The sequence below is a fragment of the Lygodium microphyllum genome, chromosome 13, assembly GCF_053477565.2.
Source record: "Lygodium microphyllum isolate KBCC chromosome 13, Lygodium_microphyllum_v1.1.10, whole genome shotgun sequence".
NCBI classification, from domain to species: domain Eukaryota; kingdom Viridiplantae; phylum Streptophyta; class Polypodiopsida; order Schizaeales; family Lygodiaceae; genus Lygodium; species Lygodium microphyllum.
The window spans coordinates 51,223,772-51,247,920 of NC_141147.1; the positions used below are offsets into that span (position 1 = coordinate 51,223,772).

General features: G+C 40.1%; 1 protein-coding gene across 1 annotated transcript; it reads right to left on the minus strand.

Annotated features, from left to right (window-relative positions):
* Window positions 1-318: 318 nt before the first annotated feature.
* Window positions 319-23,107, minus strand: EMB2813 (DNA primase, large subunit family). The gene is made up of 20 exons (XM_087691066.1): window positions 22,755-23,107; window positions 22,501-22,562; window positions 22,309-22,412; window positions 22,126-22,207; window positions 21,977-22,036; window positions 18,139-18,196; window positions 18,030-18,049; window positions 17,815-17,898; window positions 17,655-17,719; window positions 7,464-7,512; window positions 2,712-2,759; window positions 2,521-2,610; window positions 2,380-2,439; window positions 2,239-2,298; window positions 2,080-2,154; window positions 1,890-1,975; window positions 1,715-1,808; window positions 1,503-1,610; window positions 1,304-1,420; window positions 319-1,001 (listed from the first exon to the last, which is right to left on the minus strand). The coding sequence occupies exons 1-19, from the start codon at window positions 22,897-22,899 to the stop codon at window positions 1,337-1,339; spliced, it is 1,434 nt and encodes a 477-aa protein (XP_087547192.1). The 5' UTR covers window positions 22,900-23,107; the 3' UTR covers window positions 319-1,001; window positions 1,304-1,336.
* Window positions 23,108-24,149: the final 1,042 nt, after the last annotated feature.

A 24,149-nucleotide genomic window follows, 5' to 3' on the forward strand; every position in this document is an offset into this window, starting at 1 on the left:
TTGTTTTCAAGATTTCAAACAATAATTACAACTTAAGACGTTTGGATTGTGGGGTGTATTAACGAAATGTGACTCATAAATTTTTTTCCCCGACAAGGAAAGAAAGCTGGTAGGAGAATTAGAAAAGAGGGGTTGCAAAAAGGACGCCTTCTCATCGTTAAAGTGCACTATGCTAACGCGTCAGCAATTATTATTGTTATTGCACAATTTAAATGTTATCAATATTTATTATTGGTAGGTACAAATAATTGGTGCACTACTCGTTAGCAGTCAGTAAATTAGCATCTAATGGTAGCAAAAGCCATCGTCATAATCTAATTGGTCAGAAAATGTATGAGGTAGTTTCTCAATAAGTCTCTTAAGCGGACAAGCAGGTTTTGGGGCAAAGGGGAAAAATCAGTACTGACAGCTCAAGATACCGATATGAGTCCGGCATGTGTGATTATACAAGGCGGCTGACAAGGAATTTCAGTCCTTTTAATCACAGGATTTTGCTAAACTTTCGGCCTTGTTTAACTTGTGTTCATGCTCAAGCAGTGGATTGCATATCCGCTCTTGGGGCATTGCTCCTGTGCGGAGACGATAGTGAGAGGGAAAGACAACCCTGCACCATGGTTTTCGTCCATATTTCACCATCCACATACTCATCAAGGGCCAAGTTGCAGCTATGCTCCACTTCTTTGACATATTCTTACAGTCCAGTACAATATGAAAAACAGTGCAGTCTATTACAAGCTCTATCGGGGAAGAACATCGTCCCCTTTAATCATGAATCCCTGGAGAGCACTCGCCATGACCGAGTGGTTTCATGTTCCATGTTCACTCAATGCTCCTCATGTATGCCATAGTGCTATGTATACAATCTTTGCAAGAACATGGTTTTATCGTGTTCTCTTCAGCGTTTGTTTTCTGTGCTATGCAAGATTTTGTTCTTGAAAGTGACTTTGCTTTTTGGCGCTGTTGTAGCCAACTGATACAACTCTTCAAAAAATTGTAAGTACCTACACATAATGAATGGTAAACAAAATTTAAGATTGCTGTACTAGGATAAATAATGTGCCATTCTCATACACTTGATTGTTTTGTGCATTAGAATTCTCTAACAACCACACTAGCTCCATGTGTCTACCTAGTTCTTTTCTGCAAGTCTTTGGGCACAAAAGGAGTAAAATAACCAAAATCATTTCACAGGTAGCGTTCGAGCAATGCATTTGAGTGTTTGAATTAGTAACACCACGGTAGCACAGCAGGGTATCAAACAAAACAATCAGCAATAATTATGGACACAAGGAGAATTACTTACTGGCTTTAGGTAGTTTACATATGACATGCAAATCTAAGGAGAGGCCCTTGACTCCCTTTCCGGATGCTTTAGGGTAACAGGATCGTTAGATGAACCATTTGCAGCACCTGTGGATACCTGCTCAACCCTCAACAGCATGTGGTCAAGAGCAATGGCTGCTAATATTTAAGTTCAACGTAGAATGTTCTTCAGGGCATACCTTGGGTTGCAGCACTTTTTGGCTCTGATCAAAGTACTGGTTAGGATGATTAATGCCCACATCAGGAGGACAACCATGTGTAGCCTCAAAGGTAAGAGCACATGCAAGCTGCCGCACATTTTAAAAAAAGATACCCCTATAATCAATTCAACAGGCATGTCTAACAAAGATTGTATGAAGTAGATCAGAAAGTGTATGGAGCTATTACACACCTGGTAATGACGATTCCGAACTTTGTCCATAACATCATCTAAAGCCCTTCCTGTAATCCGTAAGCTTCCAAGTGCTGCTCTTAAGTTTTCTTCACTGAAAGAAGACAGGCAGCAACTAAACAACTAGGCCTTTGGATCATGTGCACGTTGATTTCAAGCAGTTTATACTAGACACCTGAAATGGCGGTAAGGACAACCATGGTGATCGCCTACTCCTGGGTTTGACAAGATTATCTTGTTGCAAGAGTATGGAGTATAATCCTGCAGTAGAATAGAGCTACTTCTGTTTGAGCTGTAAAACTCACATTTTGAGATATATCAAACTTACCAGGGCAAGAATCTCAAAGTAGAATAAGAAAACCTACTGTTCTTTTGCCCTCTTTCCCATAGTTGTGTCTCACGTTATAAGCATACTCCTTATCAAATCTCTCTACGCCAACCTGTTTGGGTGTGGTAGAAGTCATTGCAAGGATCAGAACATGAAAAGTTACACATGGTTTGACAAAAGAAATCCAGCAACATACCTTTCGACCAAACTCTGCCCGCCAAAAGGCCAGGGCCGCCTCCAATTTCAACCCAACACCCTGTATTGGAGAGATGATTTTATCATTCCAATTGTTCACTATAGAAGGGCCTAATTAGCGAAGTGAAGAATAGAAGGATGCCTTCAAAAAAAGACCAAGCTGTTGCCTGCCACCGTGCTTTAAGTGATGTTCTTCTCTCAGCTGCAAAAGGTATACATACCACTATGTTAGCTATGTCACAATGGAAAAGTGGTGAGAAAAATCTTAAATAGCTGATATTACCCTATTGAATAGATGTCTCATACACAGAGGAAACGATGTTTTGGCAAGGTCATCTATATCGCCAAGAGAAATCTCTGTTTTAGCCCATGCCTGACAAACACCAAGAAATGATGAATCCCCCCTACATGGAGCAGACCATCAATAACCAAAGGCTACACAGCATATGTCAAGAAATTAGAGAATCTTTCAACCTGAGTATAATCAGGCCCCAAGTATCGTGAGCTAAGCGCCTCTACAATCTGTTACAGGTGAAAGGTCAATTAGGCCTGCCAAATGACTTGCAAAGAGGATCACTTTTAAAAAAGTGAGGAACAAATAGATTATGAACATTTCAAACAAAAAGACAACCATGGCGGGGGGGTAGGTGTGGGTGTAAGTGTTTACGCGTGCACATGCACATGTTGTGTGATGTGTGGCTATGTCTTCCCACATCTCGCCTTCCTCTTCGAAACTCAGAATTCAGCACTTGAACAGTCATTTTCAAGGTTTTTAGGCACTCCAAAGCCTTGGTACAGTAAGCTTGGTCAAAAGCAGAGCCTTGGTAGAGTAAGCTTGGTGGAATACTGCATACAGAGATTCCTGCGATGGATATGCAGCTCTCTTGCCATTGAGCGCTGTTGCTCTGTGTGTGCAGTCAGCCTTTAACTGGATTGACTAATTTCAAAGCAATAATTGAAAGACAAAAGAGGATGGAGGAAATCATCTGTGTGTGCAATCAGCCCTCAACTGGATTAACTAATTGTAGTGCAATAATTGAGAGACAAAACAGGATGGAAGATTTACCTCCAGAATCACTACTCCAAGTCAACCATAAATGGGCTATATAAGGCATTAAAGAAGAACAAGTATCCATATCTTTGTGTTTGCTTTAAGTGTTGACAAAGTTAACAAGTTAAAGTGGTTGAAAGTATGAAAAATTTTAGGGCCACATATGGTTCAAATTGGAGGCAGTGAACCATACTTGGTTCATATTTCCATACCCATATGCGTTTGCTGTATCATGTATGGAAATGTATGGTTAAAACTATGGCTCTGTCCTGAAGCTACCCCACAACCCTCATCATTGGCACTATTGCACAGGGACTCGATAAAAGGCCAATACTGCAGACTCTGAAGGAATAGCTTGATATGTGTGTTTACTTCATGGGACACATCATGACATAGGCTTGATTCAATGCTTAGGTCAAGGAAGCAACATCAAAAAATGCAACTCGTTACTCCAAGCTTCATATCCCTAAGCAAGGGCTCTTATTGCCCTCAATGATCTACTGTAGAGGTGGTTTATCAACAGTCATGCCTTCAGGGTAATCCATAACAGACAGTAAGACATGATTGCTTCCTGTTGGATCAAAAGCATGGAGGATTCCACGTCGAGGCTTGGGGAGTATTTGCTAACGCTTAACTTTATCTGCATGGGAATAATGATTAGGTATTTTGATGATGGCTCACTCATCCCACCAATGATATTTCTGGTATTGTAGAACTTATCATAAACAACATTACAAATTTACAAAGCAGTCACTAAAGGGTTGATCCTCAGTAACACCTGCTCTCTAACATAACCAAGGTTTTGTAATCTATTTACGTTTGTATTTCATGGCTGATTGTCATACAATTTAGGGTTTCGCACACAAAAATGTCAGAGGGACTTCACATGCATCATAGAACCATTTGGAGAAACTTGGAAGATAAGAGCTTCATTACAAACTGTTCAGCCCATCCCTCCTATGAATGAAACTGACAGATTCATGGATTGGAAACACAAAAGTTCCACTCCAAGATACCATGCTTGTCCTCTGCAAGCAATCTCATTCATTAAGGTTTCACATCTTTGCTCCACCTTGGACAGCATGTTAATGCTCTTTTGCAGTTGGACAAACCACTGTAATGGTGGAAGTCAAATCCACCAAAATATTCCATAATCCTTAGCAGCTTCGACTACCATCTAGAAGCTGCCAGAAGTGGATACAACGGAAGCGTAGAAAACCGCTGTAATAGACTGTGTAACATGAGAGGAGAAAAGAGAAATACTACAAAAGAAGAGCAACACTACACAAAGAACTCAAAAGAAAAGAGATGCTCAGGAGATGAAATCCATATACCAAGACATGAGGTAGTATAGAAACAATAGTGAGTCACTGGCTATGTGGGCATTGGCATCCGCTCCCACTCTTCAATGGAACCTACTAAAGGGGCATGCAGATAATGAATGATAGAAGAGAGAGCACCTCACCTATAATAGGCCCAAACTCATGATCAGGTGGCCCCATTTGCAGGCCCCAAAATACAGGTCGGCCAGTCAAGAAATGAATAAAATAATCAACCTTCAATAAAATGGTTAGCACCCACTGATCCTCACCAAAAAATAAATGCACAACCCATTGGAACATGCACAAACTCACATATGAATTGACTAACCTGCTAAGTTGTGAACACCCTCTCTCAAATCTTAGGTGATCAGGTATACTACAACATACCATGATAATGACTCATTATAGTACGTATAACAATGACCAAAAAAGGACCATAAACACCGGAGTATTGAGTGGCAAGCCCACCACCAAGGTGCCTCAGAGAGAACCTAATATCAAGGTCAATTGTACCAACTTCTAAAAACAGAAGAAACATAGTAGCTCTCAATGTTTGTCAACAATGCCTCGTAGTAGCACATGTGATGATCTTGTCAAAAATGCTACAACAAATGGAACAGTAAACACTCAGTGCTGCAAGCAAAACACAGTCAGGGCAGCGGGTCGTTTTGGCTCATCACAAGGTCGCCCAAGCAAAAGACAGGTCATAGCAATCGAAACAGGTCCGATCAGCAGCACCAAAGGTAAAACACAGACCTGCAACAGCTGAAGAACACCTAAAACAGCTGATACTAGGCAGGAGCAAGACCCCAACCTGAAATCTAATACCATGTCAAAAGTGGATACAACGATGGAAGCATAGAAAACTGATGTAATAGATTGCATCATGCAAGAGAGAAGAGAGAAGAGAGAAGAGAAAAGAGAAACACTGCAAAAGAGGAATGCTGCATAAAGAACTCAAAAGAAAAGAGATGCTCGAGAAACGGAATCCATATACCAAGACATGAGACAATACAAAAACAATAGTGAGTCGGTCACTAGTCGTGTGGGCATTGGCACCGGCTTCCCCTCTCCAATGTAAACTGCTAAAGAAGTATGCAAATAATGAATAATAGAAGAGGGATCACCTAGCCTACAAATAGGCCCAAACGCATGATCAAGTCAGCTAGCATCAAGAGGCCCCAAAATACAAGTCAACCATCCAAGAAATGCATAAAATAATCAGTCACCAATAAAGCGAAATGTGCCCATTGATCCTCGCTGAAAAAGAAATGCACGCCCATTGGAACATGCACACATGAACAAAGTAATTTGCTAATATAAGCTAGTCTCCACTTAATAGCACACTACATGTGCAACTATTTTTAGGCAACTTTCACTCACACATTGCACATTTGTGTTCCTACAGTACAACATCAAAAACAATGGCCTCGTCACCCACTGATGTATTCAATTGAGGTTTGAGTCTTTGTAGAAGACAAGGTTCTAATCCCTTGGGCTACATGATTCACATACAACAAGAGAGGGCAAGAACAAATACATGGGCCAAGGAGCAATTTTGTCTTGTTGGGGGTTCGCGAGAGCCGCCCAAGGGGGGGGCACTAGGCAAGGGAGAGGGTAGAGAAATAAAATGAAATGAAATGAAATGATATATTAACGTCTACAAAAGGCCAAAATGACCTATGAGACCATGAGTTACAATCATGTGTATGATGGTACAACCGTCTGGGCAAAATATGTAGCACAAGTAGAATAAGAAAGGAAACAACTATGGCTATGCGTAAAACATAGAGCTCTATCTAGTAACAATGAGCTCCAAAATGGTACAATCTCATGTGGGTATGGAGGGCCTAGCTCTAGCCCGAGCAATAATCCCCTATATCCGCCTATGAAGGTGTCGTCGGTGTCTATGTCAAGGCCGAGGACGTCTAGATCGGCTAAGCTGAACGGCTCGATCACTCATTACTCCTTGTCTATGTGGACTGTGGCGGTGAGAGAGAGAGAGAGAAGAGAAGAAGAAGAAGAAGAAAAGAATAGAAAAATATATTAGCATCTACAAAAGGCCAAATCAGCCTATGAGACCAAAATGTAAAATAAGTTTACAATGAGGCAATGTCAAAGTACAAGCATGCCTAGTATTGTCTGATAGGTACAATGAGACAATGCTAAAGGTAAATTGCCTATGAAACACTGCTGAAAATAAGTTTACAATGAGACAATGCTAGAGTACAAGCGGTCCTAGTATCGTTTCATAAGTACAATGAGACAATGCTACAGATATATATAGAGAGGGAGAGATCAAGCATGTATGCATTCTGTTTGGTGGGCCTGAAGGCCTGATGTCGAAAAAGAGATTGAGCAAGAATTACAAACAAAAAAAAAAAAAATCGAGCAAGAACAAAACAGAGCACATACAACCACAATGACCTTTAACACCAAATAAAGCAATACCTCGAATCTCAAGTACATTATTATCATAGAAAAACCAAGCGATACAAGCTAAGACCAAATATACACCTACCCTATACAAAAGGAATTAAAGACTAGTTGTCCTAGACCTCCTAAAGGGACAATGTGTTAAGAAAGAGACTAAAAAAGCAACCTTTGAATTTTTTTTAAAAAGAAAGCTCACCTGTCATTAAAACAGGAGGTATTGCACCAGTTGTATCATTAGATTGGGCAACCCTTTTGAGGCTTTCCCCATTCAATTCAATGTTTTCATACTTTTTATGCACTAAGCTTTAATTTTCAAAAAATAATTTCTAACATCTGCAATTTTATAAGTCCTTTTGAAGGCGAATATAAAACACAAGAAAATAAAGTACAAAAGAGGACAAGCCTATATTCACATACCGGTGTTAATCGGTCCTTTTCCTCCTCAGCAATCATGGCCATCCATTTCCTTCAAAAAAATGAGCTGAATAATGTAAAAACGCAACATAATATCTTATACTAAGACCGGTGTATACATGAGGATAAAAGGAGAGAGAACCCAAATTGTGTGTATTGATGAGGGTAAAAAGAAAGATAAGCCAAACCAATAGAGGAAACATCAACTTATTCAAGTGTTTGGGCATAGAATTAGGAAATCTTTTTGTTCATTAATGTGGCGTAATTTGATCGATGTGTACATCTAAAAACTCATTTCGGTATTTGCTCAATGTGCTGTCTATAAATTAAAAATGAGTGAGTGTGTATGTTAGGGTCAATAACTTAAATTGTCTACATGCTTTGCACAAAAAAAAATGAGCTATTGATTTCCCTACACCAAAAATAAATGGTATCAGCCTATGATCTAAGTACAACTATATTGAGATGTGGATAAGTGTGTATGTGGTCATTTGTAAATTGTATTGAAAAGAAGTTCTAATTTCCTCTATCACCTCATATGCCATCAAACTGTTAGTTTAGTATATACCATGGGCTTTAGGCACTCTATTTTGCCTTCAATTGGGTGGCCCATTTTAGGCTTTCTTCAACTGTCTCATGTCTCACCTTGAGGCTCTTAAGGTTCCGTCACTTATCTTGTGTCTCACCCCAAGGCTTTAATAGATGCTCCACCCCCCTCTCACTTGTATCACATCATATTGCAATGTTGCATCCTTGGAAAGAGGGAGACTGGAGGCACTACTACAATAGCTAGTCATGATTGTGCCAGTGCCCTGCTATTATTGCACTACACATCTCGTGCTCCTCTTAAGGATTCCATTGCCTATTCATTCTAAGATTCTTGTGTTCATGGTTCTTCCTTGCTTCCTATGAATGTTCATGCTCTCTCTTTCATGCTTTTGATCAGCTGTGCATTTGCACATGGCATCAAACAACCACTCTTGTTAGTTTGTTGGTTTTGTGTACTGTTACTAATAGTTTCAAATCTAAAACCCTTGCTTCCTATGAATGTTCATGCTTCTGATCATCTGTGTATTCTCACATGATATCAAACAATCACTCTGTTAAATGATGTGGATCTAAGACATGACACAAGCTATGGTGGATCAAAGATGTAAACCAAGTTCATAATGACATGAACAAGTAGAGACAAACTATTACACAAGTGAATTAGGTTCCAAGATAGATTAGCTTGGACTCATAAACACAATCTTGTGTAGAATCGACAATGACAAACACTTAACTGAAAGTACAAAGCATCATGATATTGTGTTCATTTCATAGTCAAGTACAATGCTTTATAGGCTTTGAGTTGTTCCACTCTCCTCACTGTGCATATGGGATTCAGGACAGCTCCTCTTGGAGCATACATCATTCGTCTATTTCTCAACACCCCCCCTCAAATGATGAGTCCCTACACTTGCTGGCTTTTGCCCCCCCTTCATGATAACATGGCCCGGAAAACTAGCTCATAAGCAGCCTAGTCAAGTTAAAGCTTGAGACTTTACATCTTGGCAAGGGTTCTACAAATCAAATTCACTAAGGAAAAGAAAGATCCACTATGGGAAAAACATATGTAAGTGACAATGAAAGTTCTTCAAAACAATCTGTCAGAGTTGTTGATGGTAGTGGAAGCATATTCTTCTTCTTCTCCTTCTTCCATGAATTGGTTCAAAACAGGAGCTTCAAGATGACAGGGTCCTGCTGGCTATGACTGCCACAAGGTCCAACTAAGATTTGAAGTTGAAACTGAAGATATGAGCTGAATGTGGGCTGGTTAGAGATCACCAGAGATGAAGGGAGACTAGAGATTCAGAGTGTGAGCTGTGCCATGCCCAACTGGGCTCTGATACCATGTTAAATGATGTGGATCTAGGACATGACACAAGCTATGGTGGATCAAAGATGTAAACCAAGTTCATAATGACATGGACAAGTAGAGACAAACTATTACACAAGTGAATTAGGTTCCAAGATAGATTAGCTTGGACTCATAAACACAATCTTGTGTAGAATCGACAATGACAGACACTTAACTGAAAGTACAAAGCATCATGATATTGTGTTCATTTCATAGTCAAGTACAATGCTTTATAGGCTTTGAGTTGTTCCACTCTCCTCATTGTGCATATGGGATTCAGGACAGCTCCTCTTGGAGCATACATCATTTGTCTATTTCTCAACACACTCTCCCTAGTTTGTTGGTTTTGTGTATTGTAACTAATAGTTTCAAATCTAAAAATCTTGCTTTTTCTGCTGCTGGAGCTTTCTAAAACCACATTTCAGCTTCCAACCCCTTCCTACCTGGCTGGTGATCTCTCTACCTGCTGGCCAAACTGTCTTTGTGCTGAGCAATCTGTTTTTTCAGTCTCCAGAGCTGTTTTTCCAGTATTTTTGCCTGTTGGTTGGTCATTTGGGCTAGAACTGTTTCATTCAGGCCTGGTTTGCTGTCACCTACTGTGTTGGAGATTCACACATCCTGTGTTTGTGGGCTGACATTGTGAGGTCTTTTTTGGAAGCTCAAAACTCCATTGGAAATGAAGAGAATATACATGGACAGGATACAAAGTAGCAGGAACATGGAGATCAACATGACTCTGATTAATGGAGTTCGAGGCTCAATAACATGAGTTCAAGATATGTGTTATCATCCTCAAGGGTTCCATAGCATGAAGGTCTTCTTTGCAAGGCTATGCATTTGATTTGAGTTAGAGCTCTCTGAGATGTGATCATTTTAAGCTGCCATAAGAGTCTTGAAGGGTTCGAGACGAACAAAGGAAGGACGAGTATTCTATTTTTTGGGTCACCATAGACATGAGGGATGAGTTCTATGGTCTAATGGATGGGTGTCTCCATACAATCTATAAGGTGCTGTGTACACATGGAAAATCAAGTATGAGCTCCATACAAAGATGATTATGTACCATCATCAGCATGAGGTTTGACTATAATACCTTAAAGCTACGACTGTTTTAGGAAGCAGAGAAGGGAGTTTCTGAAGAATGAAGGGTTGTCCACACAGCAAGGAAGAAAAGAGAGAAGAGTATGAGGTAAAGAGAAGAAGAGGAGTATCATCTTATCCATTTGTTCATGCTTACAAGGTTACCCTTTATCAAGCACAAAGAGTTCAAGGGAAGTAAGAAGTCAAATATCATGAGTGATTGTTGGAGATTGAAGGCCTTGCATGTGGGTAGGAAGAAGAGCTTGTATCTCTTGGAATTCTAGGAGAAAGCCTTTGGCATTCTCATTCACTTGTTTCTTGTGAGTTCAAGCTTCAAATCCCCTTGGATTGCATTGGAGCTCTTGATCGGTGCTCTCGAGGATGTTGTTATTAATTGTACACGACCCATGGATTGGTAGTTGTGAATTTTTTTATGATGTTTGTGTTCTTTGTTCCAATAACGTTTCTTCCCCCATATATTTCCCTCATGGAGAAAAAAATGTCACCTTCCTTATTGAATAACTTGTACAAGGGACTCGCCCTTATATACTGAGTCTATCATTTAGAGGTCAATAAAAGAATTAGATGCTCTTACCTTTTCCTTGAGCTTCAAGGGGCTACATATTCATGTATCACTTTAACCCTATTATGATCATATCTTTGTCCACTCATGTACCTTGAGGTGGTTCTATTACCTTGTATAGTTTCTAGGTCTTGCTTTGGATAGACCATCACGACGCATTACATGATCCAATGGCTGGTAAAACCTCCATCTTCACTAATCTACACATTGCACTTTTGCATTTTTTGCATTTTCAGTTTTAGAAAGGGTCCCGTGTGTCACTTGTGATTCTTCACTACATTCTCTTCATTATTGCTCTCTATCTACTCTTGCAACCTAGTGTGTATGAACTACTTAGCTGCTGAACTCTTGTTTGATCGGGCTGATTTTGACCACAAAGCGCCCAAACTATGTCCCTCTAACTCCTATCTTTCTTCAGCCTCATGGAGCCTCCATGTTCTACTAATGATTAACTCAAAGGGTTTGACTAATTACTTAGAGTGCTGTTATGAAGGCTTAGTTTGTGCAAAAGCAGTTGTGGTACATCATCTTTGGCTCAGCTTCGGTGTGGGCAAAGCTTTGCATAATGTACAAGACTCCATCACCACTGTGGGCTACCACTCTCTATGGACATTTTCATACCATCAAGTTCGAGCCAACAAACTCCATCTAGTGTTTTCTTCTCCAAATGAAGCCTATCCACAAGACCAGCTTTGTAACATGTAAGCTGCTATTCCTAAAGCATATATTTTGGGGTTGGTGCTTTGCAAGCTCCCATAGTTTAATAGTGCGTCCAATGCCTTTTGAGGGCCCAAACCTCGATGACTCAAGTTAGTTTCCTTCACATCCAATCTATGTTTTTGGAGCATGAGTCTACCTTGAGGCTATAGGGGAGGTTGTCGCCTCTAGCCAAGATTCTCCACAAGTTCAAGATCTCAATTGCAAAGAGAGATGGCAAGAAGAAGGTGAAGTGCTTCTTTTGTGGCAAGAAGGGGCAACACTAGAAGCTAGTGGCTTTTCAAAAGAAAAGGTAAAAGAAGGGCAAGGCGACTTAGGCTCTTCATCATCCTCAAACTCCAACTTTGAATTCAGATCGCTCAACTAAGGCTACAATGACTAAGGAATCCCTTTTCTAGCCCTAGAGATGATGTCGTCCCTCATGAGTTCCTCGGTCTGATCTCAATCCTAGTGTTGTTTCATCCAATTTTAGTAATTGCAAAATGGCCCAATTAAATATGTTTTTCTACTTTGTTTTTTGGTCTATTCCATAGAAGATAATAGAGCTATTGAAGTATTGCTCAATTGCTAAAAGCAAGAAGAAATTAAAATGCAATCTAAGGTCCCATGAACTCAATTTACATTTCAGCTCATAGTGACAAGAATAGCCTCTAGGAATGGCTAACCTCCAAGTCTACCATAAAATGCATGCTCCAATTCTTGGCCTTCCACCCATCCGTGCCATTTCTAGGTTGTTCTTCAGTGCTCACACCATTGCTACTTTTGATCATTTTTTCAGATTTTCTTCTAGAAAAGAAACCACATTATGTGTTGCATTTTTCATCTTTTCACTTGCTCCTTTCCCTCACAAATCCTAGTATATCTTTTCCATTTTACTTCTACCTCTACTATTGTCTCACTCCCACCTTCAATCTCTTTCTTGGTATATAGGTAACATTGACTAGTGCATGTGTAGCTAATACATACATCCACACATACAATTTTTTGGTGAAACCGTTGCAATGATTTACTCTAATCTTGCTCCACATGAATCAAACATATTCACTTGAAGCAAACACCATGAGCTCAACTTGTGGAGCCTCCGAGCAAACATCTTTGTGGAGCCTCCAAATTGGGACAAGAGAAAATGACTACATTGGCCATCAATTAGTTGTCATACTTCTAGAAACTGCAAGCAGCTTACTCCCTATAGCAAAGAATCTCAACAACGCACACGCCAAAGAAACAAGGGGGGGAAATACCTTCAAGGAAACACCATGGGCTCAATTTGTGGAGCCTCCAAATTGGGACCCAAAAATATGACTACTTTGGCCTTAAATTAGTTGTCTTTCTTCTAGGCATCACAAGCACGGCTTGCTCCCTACAACAAAGAATCTCAACAACACATAGGCCAAAGAACAAAGAACAAGGAAAAAAACACCTTCAAAATAAGGCCAAATGGACAAGATATAGAAAAACAAATTGTCACCTATACAATTTGTTCAATCACATCAATTGAACTTGCTACACAAGTCACCTTTGCATATTTGAATAAAATGTAAGATCTATGAAGTGCTTTTTGTTGTTAGAGCCAATAGCTTGAGAAGCTTGCTCATTTTCACTATGATTCGTAGTCACTGTCATCTCTTGTAACCTTTGTACTAGATGGAACTCTCAAGAAGAAGGCTCTCAAGCATTGTCATACCATGTCAATGACTCCAAACATGCATCTCCAAGAGCTAATCCACATTTATTACCATCACTAGCTAAAACAAAGGCCACTCTAAAAAAGAAGAAACTTAGTACACCACCATGAACATCCAAAACAAGCTAAAAGAGTCTCCTTCCATATAGATATGTGCCTTGTTGTCCATGTTCCTCCTAATGGCCAACCATAATTATCATATATAAAAGGCACAATATGGTATAGTATGTTACCATGCGATTCTAAAGGATACCTTAAGATTTTATAAGGTATACTACAATAAGAGAATTGTTTTGACTAAACTTAATGGCCGGGAAACTATACAAAGAATTAAAAAAATTAGCTAGCAAATACGTCAATAAGGCCTCCAGAAACTCTTTGACAATCGCAATAATTTTGGACACAAGATGATAGAATGCATGTTTAAAGCCGATACAACAACGCCATTACAGTACAAGATGAATACAAGATGATAACTACCCAAAACTCTATGGCATATGCCGCATGTGCAACATGTGCTAGAAGTTGATGCTGGATATTAAAAAGAAACATGTAGGACCAAGATTATGGATGGAGAGAGAAGCCTAGGATGAGCTATGCCATCTACATCAAAGAACTCATCAAAAAAGTTCAAAGATGACTCCTTGAAGGCAAATGATGAGACGCTATCAAGCTTAGCTTCATTGATGAGGTCACTATCATCATCAAATGATGGGTCTCCTAGACAATGGATCTCCAAACAAGGGGTAGCATAATTAGGTATAGAATTGGAGTTAATAGAACTCTACCTTACATATCTATGTATGCCACTTCCCCATGATATCCAAGGGTATTAAATGATCAAGCCCTTGCCACCACCTACCTCAAACTCCTCACTCACACCCATGTTGAGCACCACAAACGTTCGCACCATGAGCTTTCTTAGAGCTCCAAAACGATCATCTCCTCATCTCTTCAAGCACCTAATGCACATTGCAAAGAGAGTCGCTTGTGAACTTAAATGGCTCAACTTTCATCTACACATAAAAGTCCAAAGTTTTAAGATTAGCAAAAGGTAAGAGCATTGGCACATGGCACAAGCACATTGAAAATATGAAGTTAAGAAGCAAACTCAAGTCTTGATTTATCATCTACTTTCTTGGGACTACTCGTACTAAGCACCGTCTTCATCCTATGCAAGCTAGTGCAACAATTAACTAGCCACTCTAATTGTCATATGCTAAGTCGATTGGGAATCTAGATATGAATGGAAGAATAAATACTCTGATTTTACTCACTTGCACCCAAAGAGCAATCTTGAGCTAGAACTCTTATGGCTATGGATGCAAAGCCTCTGAAGTGCTAGTCAAAACTTTAACACCGAAAAAGAGACTTCACAAATGCATTCCTCCTCCAAGTGGAAAAAGTAAATGTCATATGTTCTCTCACATCAACACAACATCCAAGCTTCTCAAGCACAACAGCATAGTTATCTACAAACACAACACAAAGCATGTAAGCAATCTAGTCTAATTAGATGTCTCTGTCATCCATGATGACTAGCAACTAGTTTGTTGGATGCACCAATGGATATGCATCCATCTCGATTCTCTATTCCTCTTAGCTATGTCAATGATGTGTGCACCATGGGACTTTATAATGACTATGCAAGCGCGCACCTCTATAAACACTAGTCTAAAGAAGTGAACAAGAAGCCACATGGACCCCTCACAATTGATCATATGCAATAGCCTATAAAAGGAGTCACCACAATGACAGTGCAATGAGCCTTGTCTCAAGACTCTTCGTGTAGGACTTCTCACAAGGCACAAGAAATGTATAGCTATGGCATCTTCAATGTTGTGCTTTTCACACTCATTCTATAGTGGGCACCACAATGACAATGGCACAAACCTTGTGTCAAAACTCCTCATGTAGGAGTTCTCATGATGCAAAAGCAATATATGGCTTTGACATCTTCGATATTGTGCTTGTCCCACTCATCCATAGAGTGGATATAATAATTGTCTTGTGAGGGGTAAACAGCACCTTATATAGGTGCTTCAAAAGTATCCATGTACAAGCAAAGCAAATCAATGAAGCTTTTTTCAAGTGAAGAGAGCTATGCTCGCAAAACAAGCACCTTCATCTTTCCTATGAAGAAGGTGATGATAGATGTAGCTCATCAATCCACCTTCTTCACCCATTTGAGCTTGCACCATCCTCATCAAGCAAGTCAAAACAATGGCTCCCATATGGAGTCCATATGATGGAAAAAAGATCACCCTAAAGCAAGTGGCCCATGCAACAACAATTGGATGCATTGTGTTACAACTTACACCATATTTAAGGGCTCAACCTAGATGCACAATATACATATGTTTATACATTTTTTAGAGTGAGATTGATATAGCTTAAGCAAGTTACAATGCTTTTTGGAGGGTTGGGATTGACGGAAGAGAGGGGGCCATGTAGAGAGAAATAAAATGAAATATTAACATCTGCAAAAAGGCCAAAATGACCAATGAGACCATGAGTTACAATCATCTGTATATAGAAGTACAACTATCTAAATAAAATAGCTCTGATTAATGCAATCTCGTGAAAATATAGAGAGCTTGGCTCTAGCCCAAGCAATAATCTCTCATTGCTACGTTTGCTGGTGTTCGACAATTGAAGGCTGCCTTGCTGCGATTCAGGATCCGTTCAAAGTACAACACACTCTCCAACTCATTACCCCTGCCCTAATCCTTGAGATACAAGAGGTTCAGTATTCATTCACTGCATAGTGTGTTTGCTGCATGAGCATTGTATATTCAGCAGTTATATCACTTCAGTTATTTTCTATGTTCATTGTCTTTGAGTTACCCTAACCCTAACTGAGTTCTTTCATCAATCTGTGCTTTGTTGTACAATTGTTATTTGTGTTTCTGTGTCAAAGTATTTCTTTACAAGCCCGTGTGTTGCCCGTTGACTACTCTATGAGCCCCTTTCATCATGCTATTCTCAAAGCAACTTCAAGATCTTCCTATTTTCAACGTCATCAACCCTCTAAGATCTCTTCACGTGATGCATTTGATTATCTATATTAAACGGATTATGTAAGCCATTAGCCTTATTTAAAGGTTTTAATGTTTACATTTTACCTCCTCTTTAGCCTTTGTTTTAATCTTCTAAAGCTTTATTACTATTTTTAGGTCCTAGGGATGAGTTTACATGGTGGGTTTCTAAAGTTTGATATACATTGCATTAATGCCCTTTGATAGTTTATCTTAACTCCATGAGATATCATGGTAATATCCCCAACTCTCTCTCCTCCAATTATTGCCAAGCATTCCTCCAAGATTGACATCCAAGTTCATGATGAGATGGTTTGTATGATAGGAAGTGATCTTTGCTCCTAGAACATTCAATGAGCTCACATAAGTGGCCACTTCAACAATCAAGTTGAGGGTGAGGAATCCATGATCACAATGTGCTTGTACAAGGTACTAGTGACTAGCTATTTCCACTTTCTATAATCAAGGTCTGACTATGATCAACACTAAGTTGATGTTGCTTCTTACATGTCTTCTAGATTGAGAATCATGACCCAAAGTTGGAGACTTGAGTACTTTCAGTGGTTGGGCATGTCATGGGTGTTTGGGCATTTATTAGACTTCGTATTGAGCAATTTATGGGCAATTGGACAGTCAATTTTAGGGCTAGCTCATTTGTCTCCAGTCTCTCTCTAGTCTCTATAAATACTTCACTTCTCCATTCTTATTGTATCAAATCTCACTTGGAGAGAGTCTAGAGATACTATTGGTCACCACATGTGACACTCACTTTTTGTCTACGTGTCAAAAAGCTTGTGGCTGCTGTCTTTAACACAAATATGGTATTCTTACATGACAAAATAAACAGGATGATGAATATGACAAGAATCAGATTGGGCAGAAAGCCCACATCAGTGGGCAATGTGCTGAGTTTAGAAAAACTGTGCAGTAAAAGGTCTGCTTACCAACCTAATCATCATTAGTAATAAACAGTGGTCTCTGGACCCAGCTACAAGAAACTACAGGGTTAAAAGTACATAATTGTGTATATCAACAGTTGTTCAGCCAAACTCTGAGAGCACTCAAGCCATAGTGTCCCAAAAATTTGGTCGAAGTGTTCAAAAATACCACATGCATAATTTCAGATTTTGAGGTCATTAGACAGCCCTTACTCCAAAGCCATACAAACTCTAGGATAGTGAACAAATTTTACCGATTAGTTAAGACAAGGGCTTTCGATAGTTTTGCACGGAACAGACCAACCACAAGGGATGCCAGCTGAAAAGGTAACAATAAATATTTTAATAACATCCCTGTGCTTATTGTTTCATTTAAGACTTGCTGTATATAGATTACAGAAGAGAGCACATTACCTGACTGCTATGCACATATGCCTGACCTTTCTGAATGTAAACTCTCCGACCAGAAACAAGTTCGGGAACCTCTTCAAAAGGAACCTGAATGGACACATAGATATTTCAAACTGCTCAAAAGAACTGCAAACTTCATGCTTGATTCAACATTAAAACAGGGACACAAAGGGAATGAGAAAAGGCAAGCATGGATCCACTTTAAAACAACTGCATACCTTGTAGAAAATACTGTCAGCTGTAAGTGAAAAGCCCACAAGCCCATGTCAGACTCGTCTGGATGAATATAAAGTTGACAGCTTAGATATTAACAGGAGATTAACTCACCATCAGGTAATGGCTGACCTAGCGACCTTGCAACCTGTCCCAGCTTATCTTTCACAGCCTGTAATAAACAGCTCAGAGCTTATTGTTCCATCATTTGTTCTTTTTTTTTTTTGTAATAGATTCCACTCCTTTGTGACCACAGGATTAACAAACAAAAGAAGCTTTTCAGCACTATTAGTGTCCAAAACATTGAGAGGGGAGTCTAGAGCAAAGTGTCAAAATAATGTGGAGTAATGTAAGCAAAGAGATAGAGTTGTTGTAAGCTCAGAGAACTGAACAAAAGAACAAGAGCACATGAACTCAAAGGTAATGAACTCAAAAAACGGAATCCTCGTACCAAAGCACAAGAATGTGTACAAAGGCATGGGCTATGAGCAACCAAAAGAGTGCTCCTAGTCTCCCTCTCTCCAACAAAATGCAGCATGCATGTATCAAATAGATGTGAGATAGAGGAAAGGCAGCCTATAAATAAGCAATATTACTACAAATTAAAGATCAGGTTGGCTAGCGTTTGAAAAGGCCAAAACTATAGGTTGGCCAATTGATCAAATGTATGGCCCTCAAAAAATGCAATGCACTCAAATAGTGAGCCCAGACAACCATTGTATATACATCGCAAACACCCTCTTCCGAATCATGGTGATAATTATAACAAATATACAATGATGAAAGACCCACCATAGCACATACAACAATGACAATCAAGTTGGACCATGGATACCCACCACAATACATACGACAATGACAACAAACATGCAATGATAAAAAACCCACCATAGTACATCATGTAGGACCTAGACCACCAGGGTTCCTCAAAAAGACACGAATGTTCATGTCAATTTTACCAATCTGACCACAAAGGGTAGAAGGTTGAATCTCAATGCCTATCACGAACCACCTTAGCAAAAAGCACTATCATGATCATGAATTCTCCACCTTCGGCCAACCCATCACAATGTCCCCCCATGTGAAAACACATTAAGAGCAAATACCACACTCTATCTCACCTACAACTATGAATCTGAAAAACAAACCAGCTCAAAGATTTCAATCTACTAGACTTCATTGATATCCATAAAAAACCACACTCAAGGTCCACCACACATGCATATGAATGAGGCTACGGTGTCCCACCACACCACACCACACTCACTCGCCCTCTGGCACTATGGAGAGCCATGAGGAATGACAACACCACTAAGGAAGGCCTAATATGCTTTGGCATCATTGTCCTAATCTAGGACTGCTTCCTCCATAGTTACCTGGAACGGGGAACGGGAACGGGAACGGGAACAAGACCCCCTGGAACGGGGGGAACGTCCAAGGCCGGGGAATGAGAACGGGGGAATGGCACATGTCTGAAGTGCCCCAAATATGCCTTGCATGACCCAAATTGCCCCAAAGAATGTCCCTCTAATTGCCCCAATACCCCTCAATGCTTGAAATTGGCCCAAATGTCCCAAAATTGACTCGATTACCCCCATAGCTCCAAATTGCCTTGAATTGCCCCAATTATCCCAATTTCCCTTGAAATTAGACAATATAAATGGATGAATACCTTGAAATTGAGGATAGGCTGAAATTTGATTGTGATTTGCAAGAGTTGATAATGCATCAAAATTGAACTTTGCATGGACTCCTAATTAGCTTGTGGATTGTCTTATCACTTTGAATCTTCAACCCGAGAGAGAGAGAGAGAGAGATTAGTGTGTGCGCATTAGGCAATGGAGATAGGTGAACATGTGGTAGGAGTGTGACCCAAGCAAAAAGAAAAAACCGGAAAAAACGTTAATTTTCGGTCAACAAGACTGGAATGGCTGTTCCAAACAGGGAATGGCAAGGAACAACAGGGAACGGTAGGGAATGGCCTTGGGAACGGCAGGGAACGTTCCCTCGCCGTTTCACCTCCTTGGAGGGTTTGGAATGCGTTAGGCCGTTCCTACAGGCCGGAACAGTCGTTCCCTGTTTCTATGGCTTCCTCATAATTGTATTCATCACAACAGGAGAAGAGAGCTTACGGAGCACAAGGCAAAACTTAAAACAATATACCAAAGACACTTCTGCATAAACCAAACTTTCATTATCATACTCCAAGTTAGATAGCTAGGGCCTTTAAGCTTGTCATCAATGTCACAACATGGAGGAGCCGTTGATAATAATGATATGCAAAGAAGATAAATAGGGTTTTAGAGAGAATACTCGGGGCATGTTAAGTTTAATAACCCCAGTACCAAGAGTTCAACAATTCAAGCAAGAAATGCCAACACAAATGAGAGATATCAGAGACGAGTACATGTGAAGAGAGTGTAATGAGAAGAGGCACAAAAACCAACACATATGAACCTTCCATTGAGTGTGTAGATCAAGCTAAGAGTAGAAAAAAGAGGTAAAACCCAAGCACACTCTGCATTAAAAAAATAAAAATGACTGCAAAAATGAGATGGCATCAATAGCTGAGTCAAAACAACGGATAAAAGATCAAAATGCAGATTGCAGCATTGAAAACACAGGGTCTAGCACCATAAAAGCAGCTATAGACAGCTGCCCAACAATGGTAAACTGCTTAAACTGCTTCCCAGCTATATTACATGGGGCACCCAAGCCAACCAAATCAAGACAACAACAAAACACAAGGTTTGGAGCAGTCACGAAGGGCAATCAGATCTGAAACAGCAGTCAGAAACAGAGAATAGCACCAATCCAAGAAGCTTGGGCTCTAGTACCACATCAAAATAATGTGGAGAAACAGAATCAAAGAGATAGAGACGTGGTAAACTCAAAGATCTAAACAAAAGAACATGGACACATGAACTCAAAGCTAATGATCTCAAGATATGGAATCCATGCACAAGAGTGAGTACAAGGCACGGGCTGTGGGCAACCGACATAGTGCTTCTCTCCACCAGGATATAATGTGCATGCATCAAATAGATGGAGGCAAGGCAACCTTTAAATAGACAATAATAATACAAAATGAAGATCAGATTGGCCAGCATCAGAAAGGCCAACATATAGGTCAACCAACCGACAGAATGTCACCCTTAGAAATGCAATGCACTCAAATAGTGAGCATGTACAGCAATAATATGCGTGTCGCTGACACAAAGTAGGAGGGACATTTCCAAGAAAGAAGGGGCTGCTCTGATACCATGCGAGGATACTGTAGGGTTTGCAGAGAAAATACAGTGTGTACAAACACAGCTAAAAAATAAACTCAAAAAAAAGGAGAAAGGTGAAAATGGACTTAATAAAAAAATCGAGTATGCTTGATGTGATACAATGAATGCTCAAAGAGCAAAGGGCTGTCCAACAGCCACTGTCCCTCCATCTTTGAAGGTGTGGACTGGTCCCAGTGTCTACAATCGAAGGAGTGGACTTGTACCACAACTTCTAACCAAATCCTTTAATGAAACCTTAAAATATCCTTCGTTTTCCAATGCTTTAGAAGATCATCTACTATCCCCGATAGTTGAACAGACCAAAGAGATTGAATGAATGGTCTTTGTAAAACCACTCTTACGGATCCCACGAACCATGAGGTCTCCTCTCCCACGCCCAAAGTTGGCTCTATAATGGGTTAGGATCTACAAATCACCATCTGTTATAACGTTTCATCTTGGAAATACTAAGAGCACAACAAGCAAAGATCAGCATGTGAAAACTTCTGATAGGATCGAATGCCAGACTTTGCCAATATGTATCAGAATTCCTGTCTTCTTTTTTAATGTGAGAGGAGATTGACCAGGACTATATGATTTTCCTGCAAAGATAATACAAGTTCAAAACATCACATGTTTGTGTCAATTTTTCAAGTAAAACAACTGACGCGAATGGGCACCTCAAATTCGGAAGAGCTAATGGCTTTGTATGGTAGCTTGTGATCTTGCAGAAATCTCCTCTGGTGTTTAAAATAGCACAAACGTCAGTCTAAAATGTCCAACATTGACAGATTGAATCGTCAATCAAACAATCAAATAATTCAGTTACCTGAGCATCTGATGTTTCACTCTGAAATCGGTAAGAAAAGAGGGATGACTCCATTGACAAGAACCATTTTCTAAGTTCATCGCTGAAATGCAGCACACACGGCACATATGTTATTGCTGAGTACTCAGGCTCCTTTTGGATCAACTGCCTATGGTCAAGCATTGGGCGATGAGAGAATAATACCTCCGACAATAGACCAGTCTGAGCACAAAATGGGAGATGATATCCTTATTGTTCATGTCAGCTACATGGGGAGTACGCATGTACTTCCTCCATAAATCATGGACCTGTTTCATCAGTTTCAAAAGGCAAGTTAGAGAAAGCTTGAAGTAAAGGAGAGAGCCAGAATTAGGAACAAGTCAAAGAGAGACAAACCAGGACTCGCAGTTCTTCTCCCCGCTTACCACGCGACAATGCTTCTTCCAAGCCTTTTAAGACTGCAGACGAGTTAACACTCAGGTTATATCAGAAAAGAGACAGCGATTTCTGATTCTCTCCTCTTTTATAAGGTTGTTGAAACAAAGAATATCTATATGTGAGCAAACAAAAGCCATGTGCACAGCTAACAAGACAGTCTAATCTCAGACTCTCTCTCTCTCTCTCTCTCTCTCTCTCTCTCTCTCTCTCACCTCGAAGGCGATCCAATGCAAACAGCTCAAAATCCTCCAGGGAGACCTCGAGCTGAGGAGCAATTTGGTAGAACGAGATCCTTGAGGAGTCACCACCAACAGCAGTTGACGAAAGACGCCTGCTTGCAGGAACCACAAAGTCCATTGTCCGCTTGCGCTCGCTCGCTCCCTGGCTCGCTCGCTCTCTCTCTCGAACTTGGCGGGAAAACGAGTCACCGTTCCTTCGTGAAATGATACATACTATGTTGGACTCACTATCGCGTGAATGCGCACTAGACCGTGCGCGGTGCTATGGTGGCACTGTCACACATCCCTCACGCACTAAGTCGCGCTTCATGTGCGGAACAATACATACGATCGACGCATGGACTACCATGTGTGCCTTGGGTTAACAGAACAACGTGTGCCTCGCATATTAACCCATGATTATTCTACACCATGGCAAGGTATATAAGATTCACATATGTACACATGTATATAAACTCAATGCGAGATAAGCACAATAAGAAAGCATGCATGTAAAAATCATTGATCCCATGTTTTCTTAATTGAAATTAGATGGAAAATTTATTCAATGATTAGATACAAATAGTTTAATACATAGGGAAATTTTACGTTAAACAACCTTGACTATAAGTATTTGTAATGTACCGCAATAAAATACTCCTACAGTTTTTTGCCACTAGCTCTAACCATGTCTTAATAATGAGAATAAACGACACTATTAACAAGGCATTGTACACCGATTTGTAAGTGGGAGGTACTTGAAAATCTATTCCAAAACAAGCTTATAAAAACTATCTTTATATGATAGAACAACTACAAGGACAAGCTTGATGGATAGTCACTTTGCAGTTAAGCACATTGGGTAATGGCACTACCTAAATGGGTGACCTCCCTCGAAATTTTTCATACAAGCAAATGGTTACATCTCATGCATAGCCAATGATGCTAACAAAGCAGTCATAATCTTGTTGCCAAGTATGCCAAGGCCAAGGTGCCAAGGATTATGCCTTGGTCACCACCTTGGTTGTGAGCTTTAAGAGAGATGTCACCTGATACGACACTATGTCTACCCGTTACACAAAAAGCGATTAGGATTGCTCGTCTTTTATTTCAAGTGGATTAAAAGCTTCTTTTTTGCAAAAGATGGCCATGCCAAAGAAAGTATCGCCCTCATCCCCTCCCCCCACACATTCCGAAACAAACTCCTTAATATCATCAATGTTGTGAGCTAAAATGCTAAAAACAAAATCATCCCCCCCCCCCCCAAAAAACCATTGTATAAAGAAGGGCAGGTCATCATGTAGAGACAAGAGTGAGTATGAGAAAACACCCAAACTCTAATTGTGAGAAGGAGAAGCTATGGCCATCAACTCTTCTAGGTTGAAACTC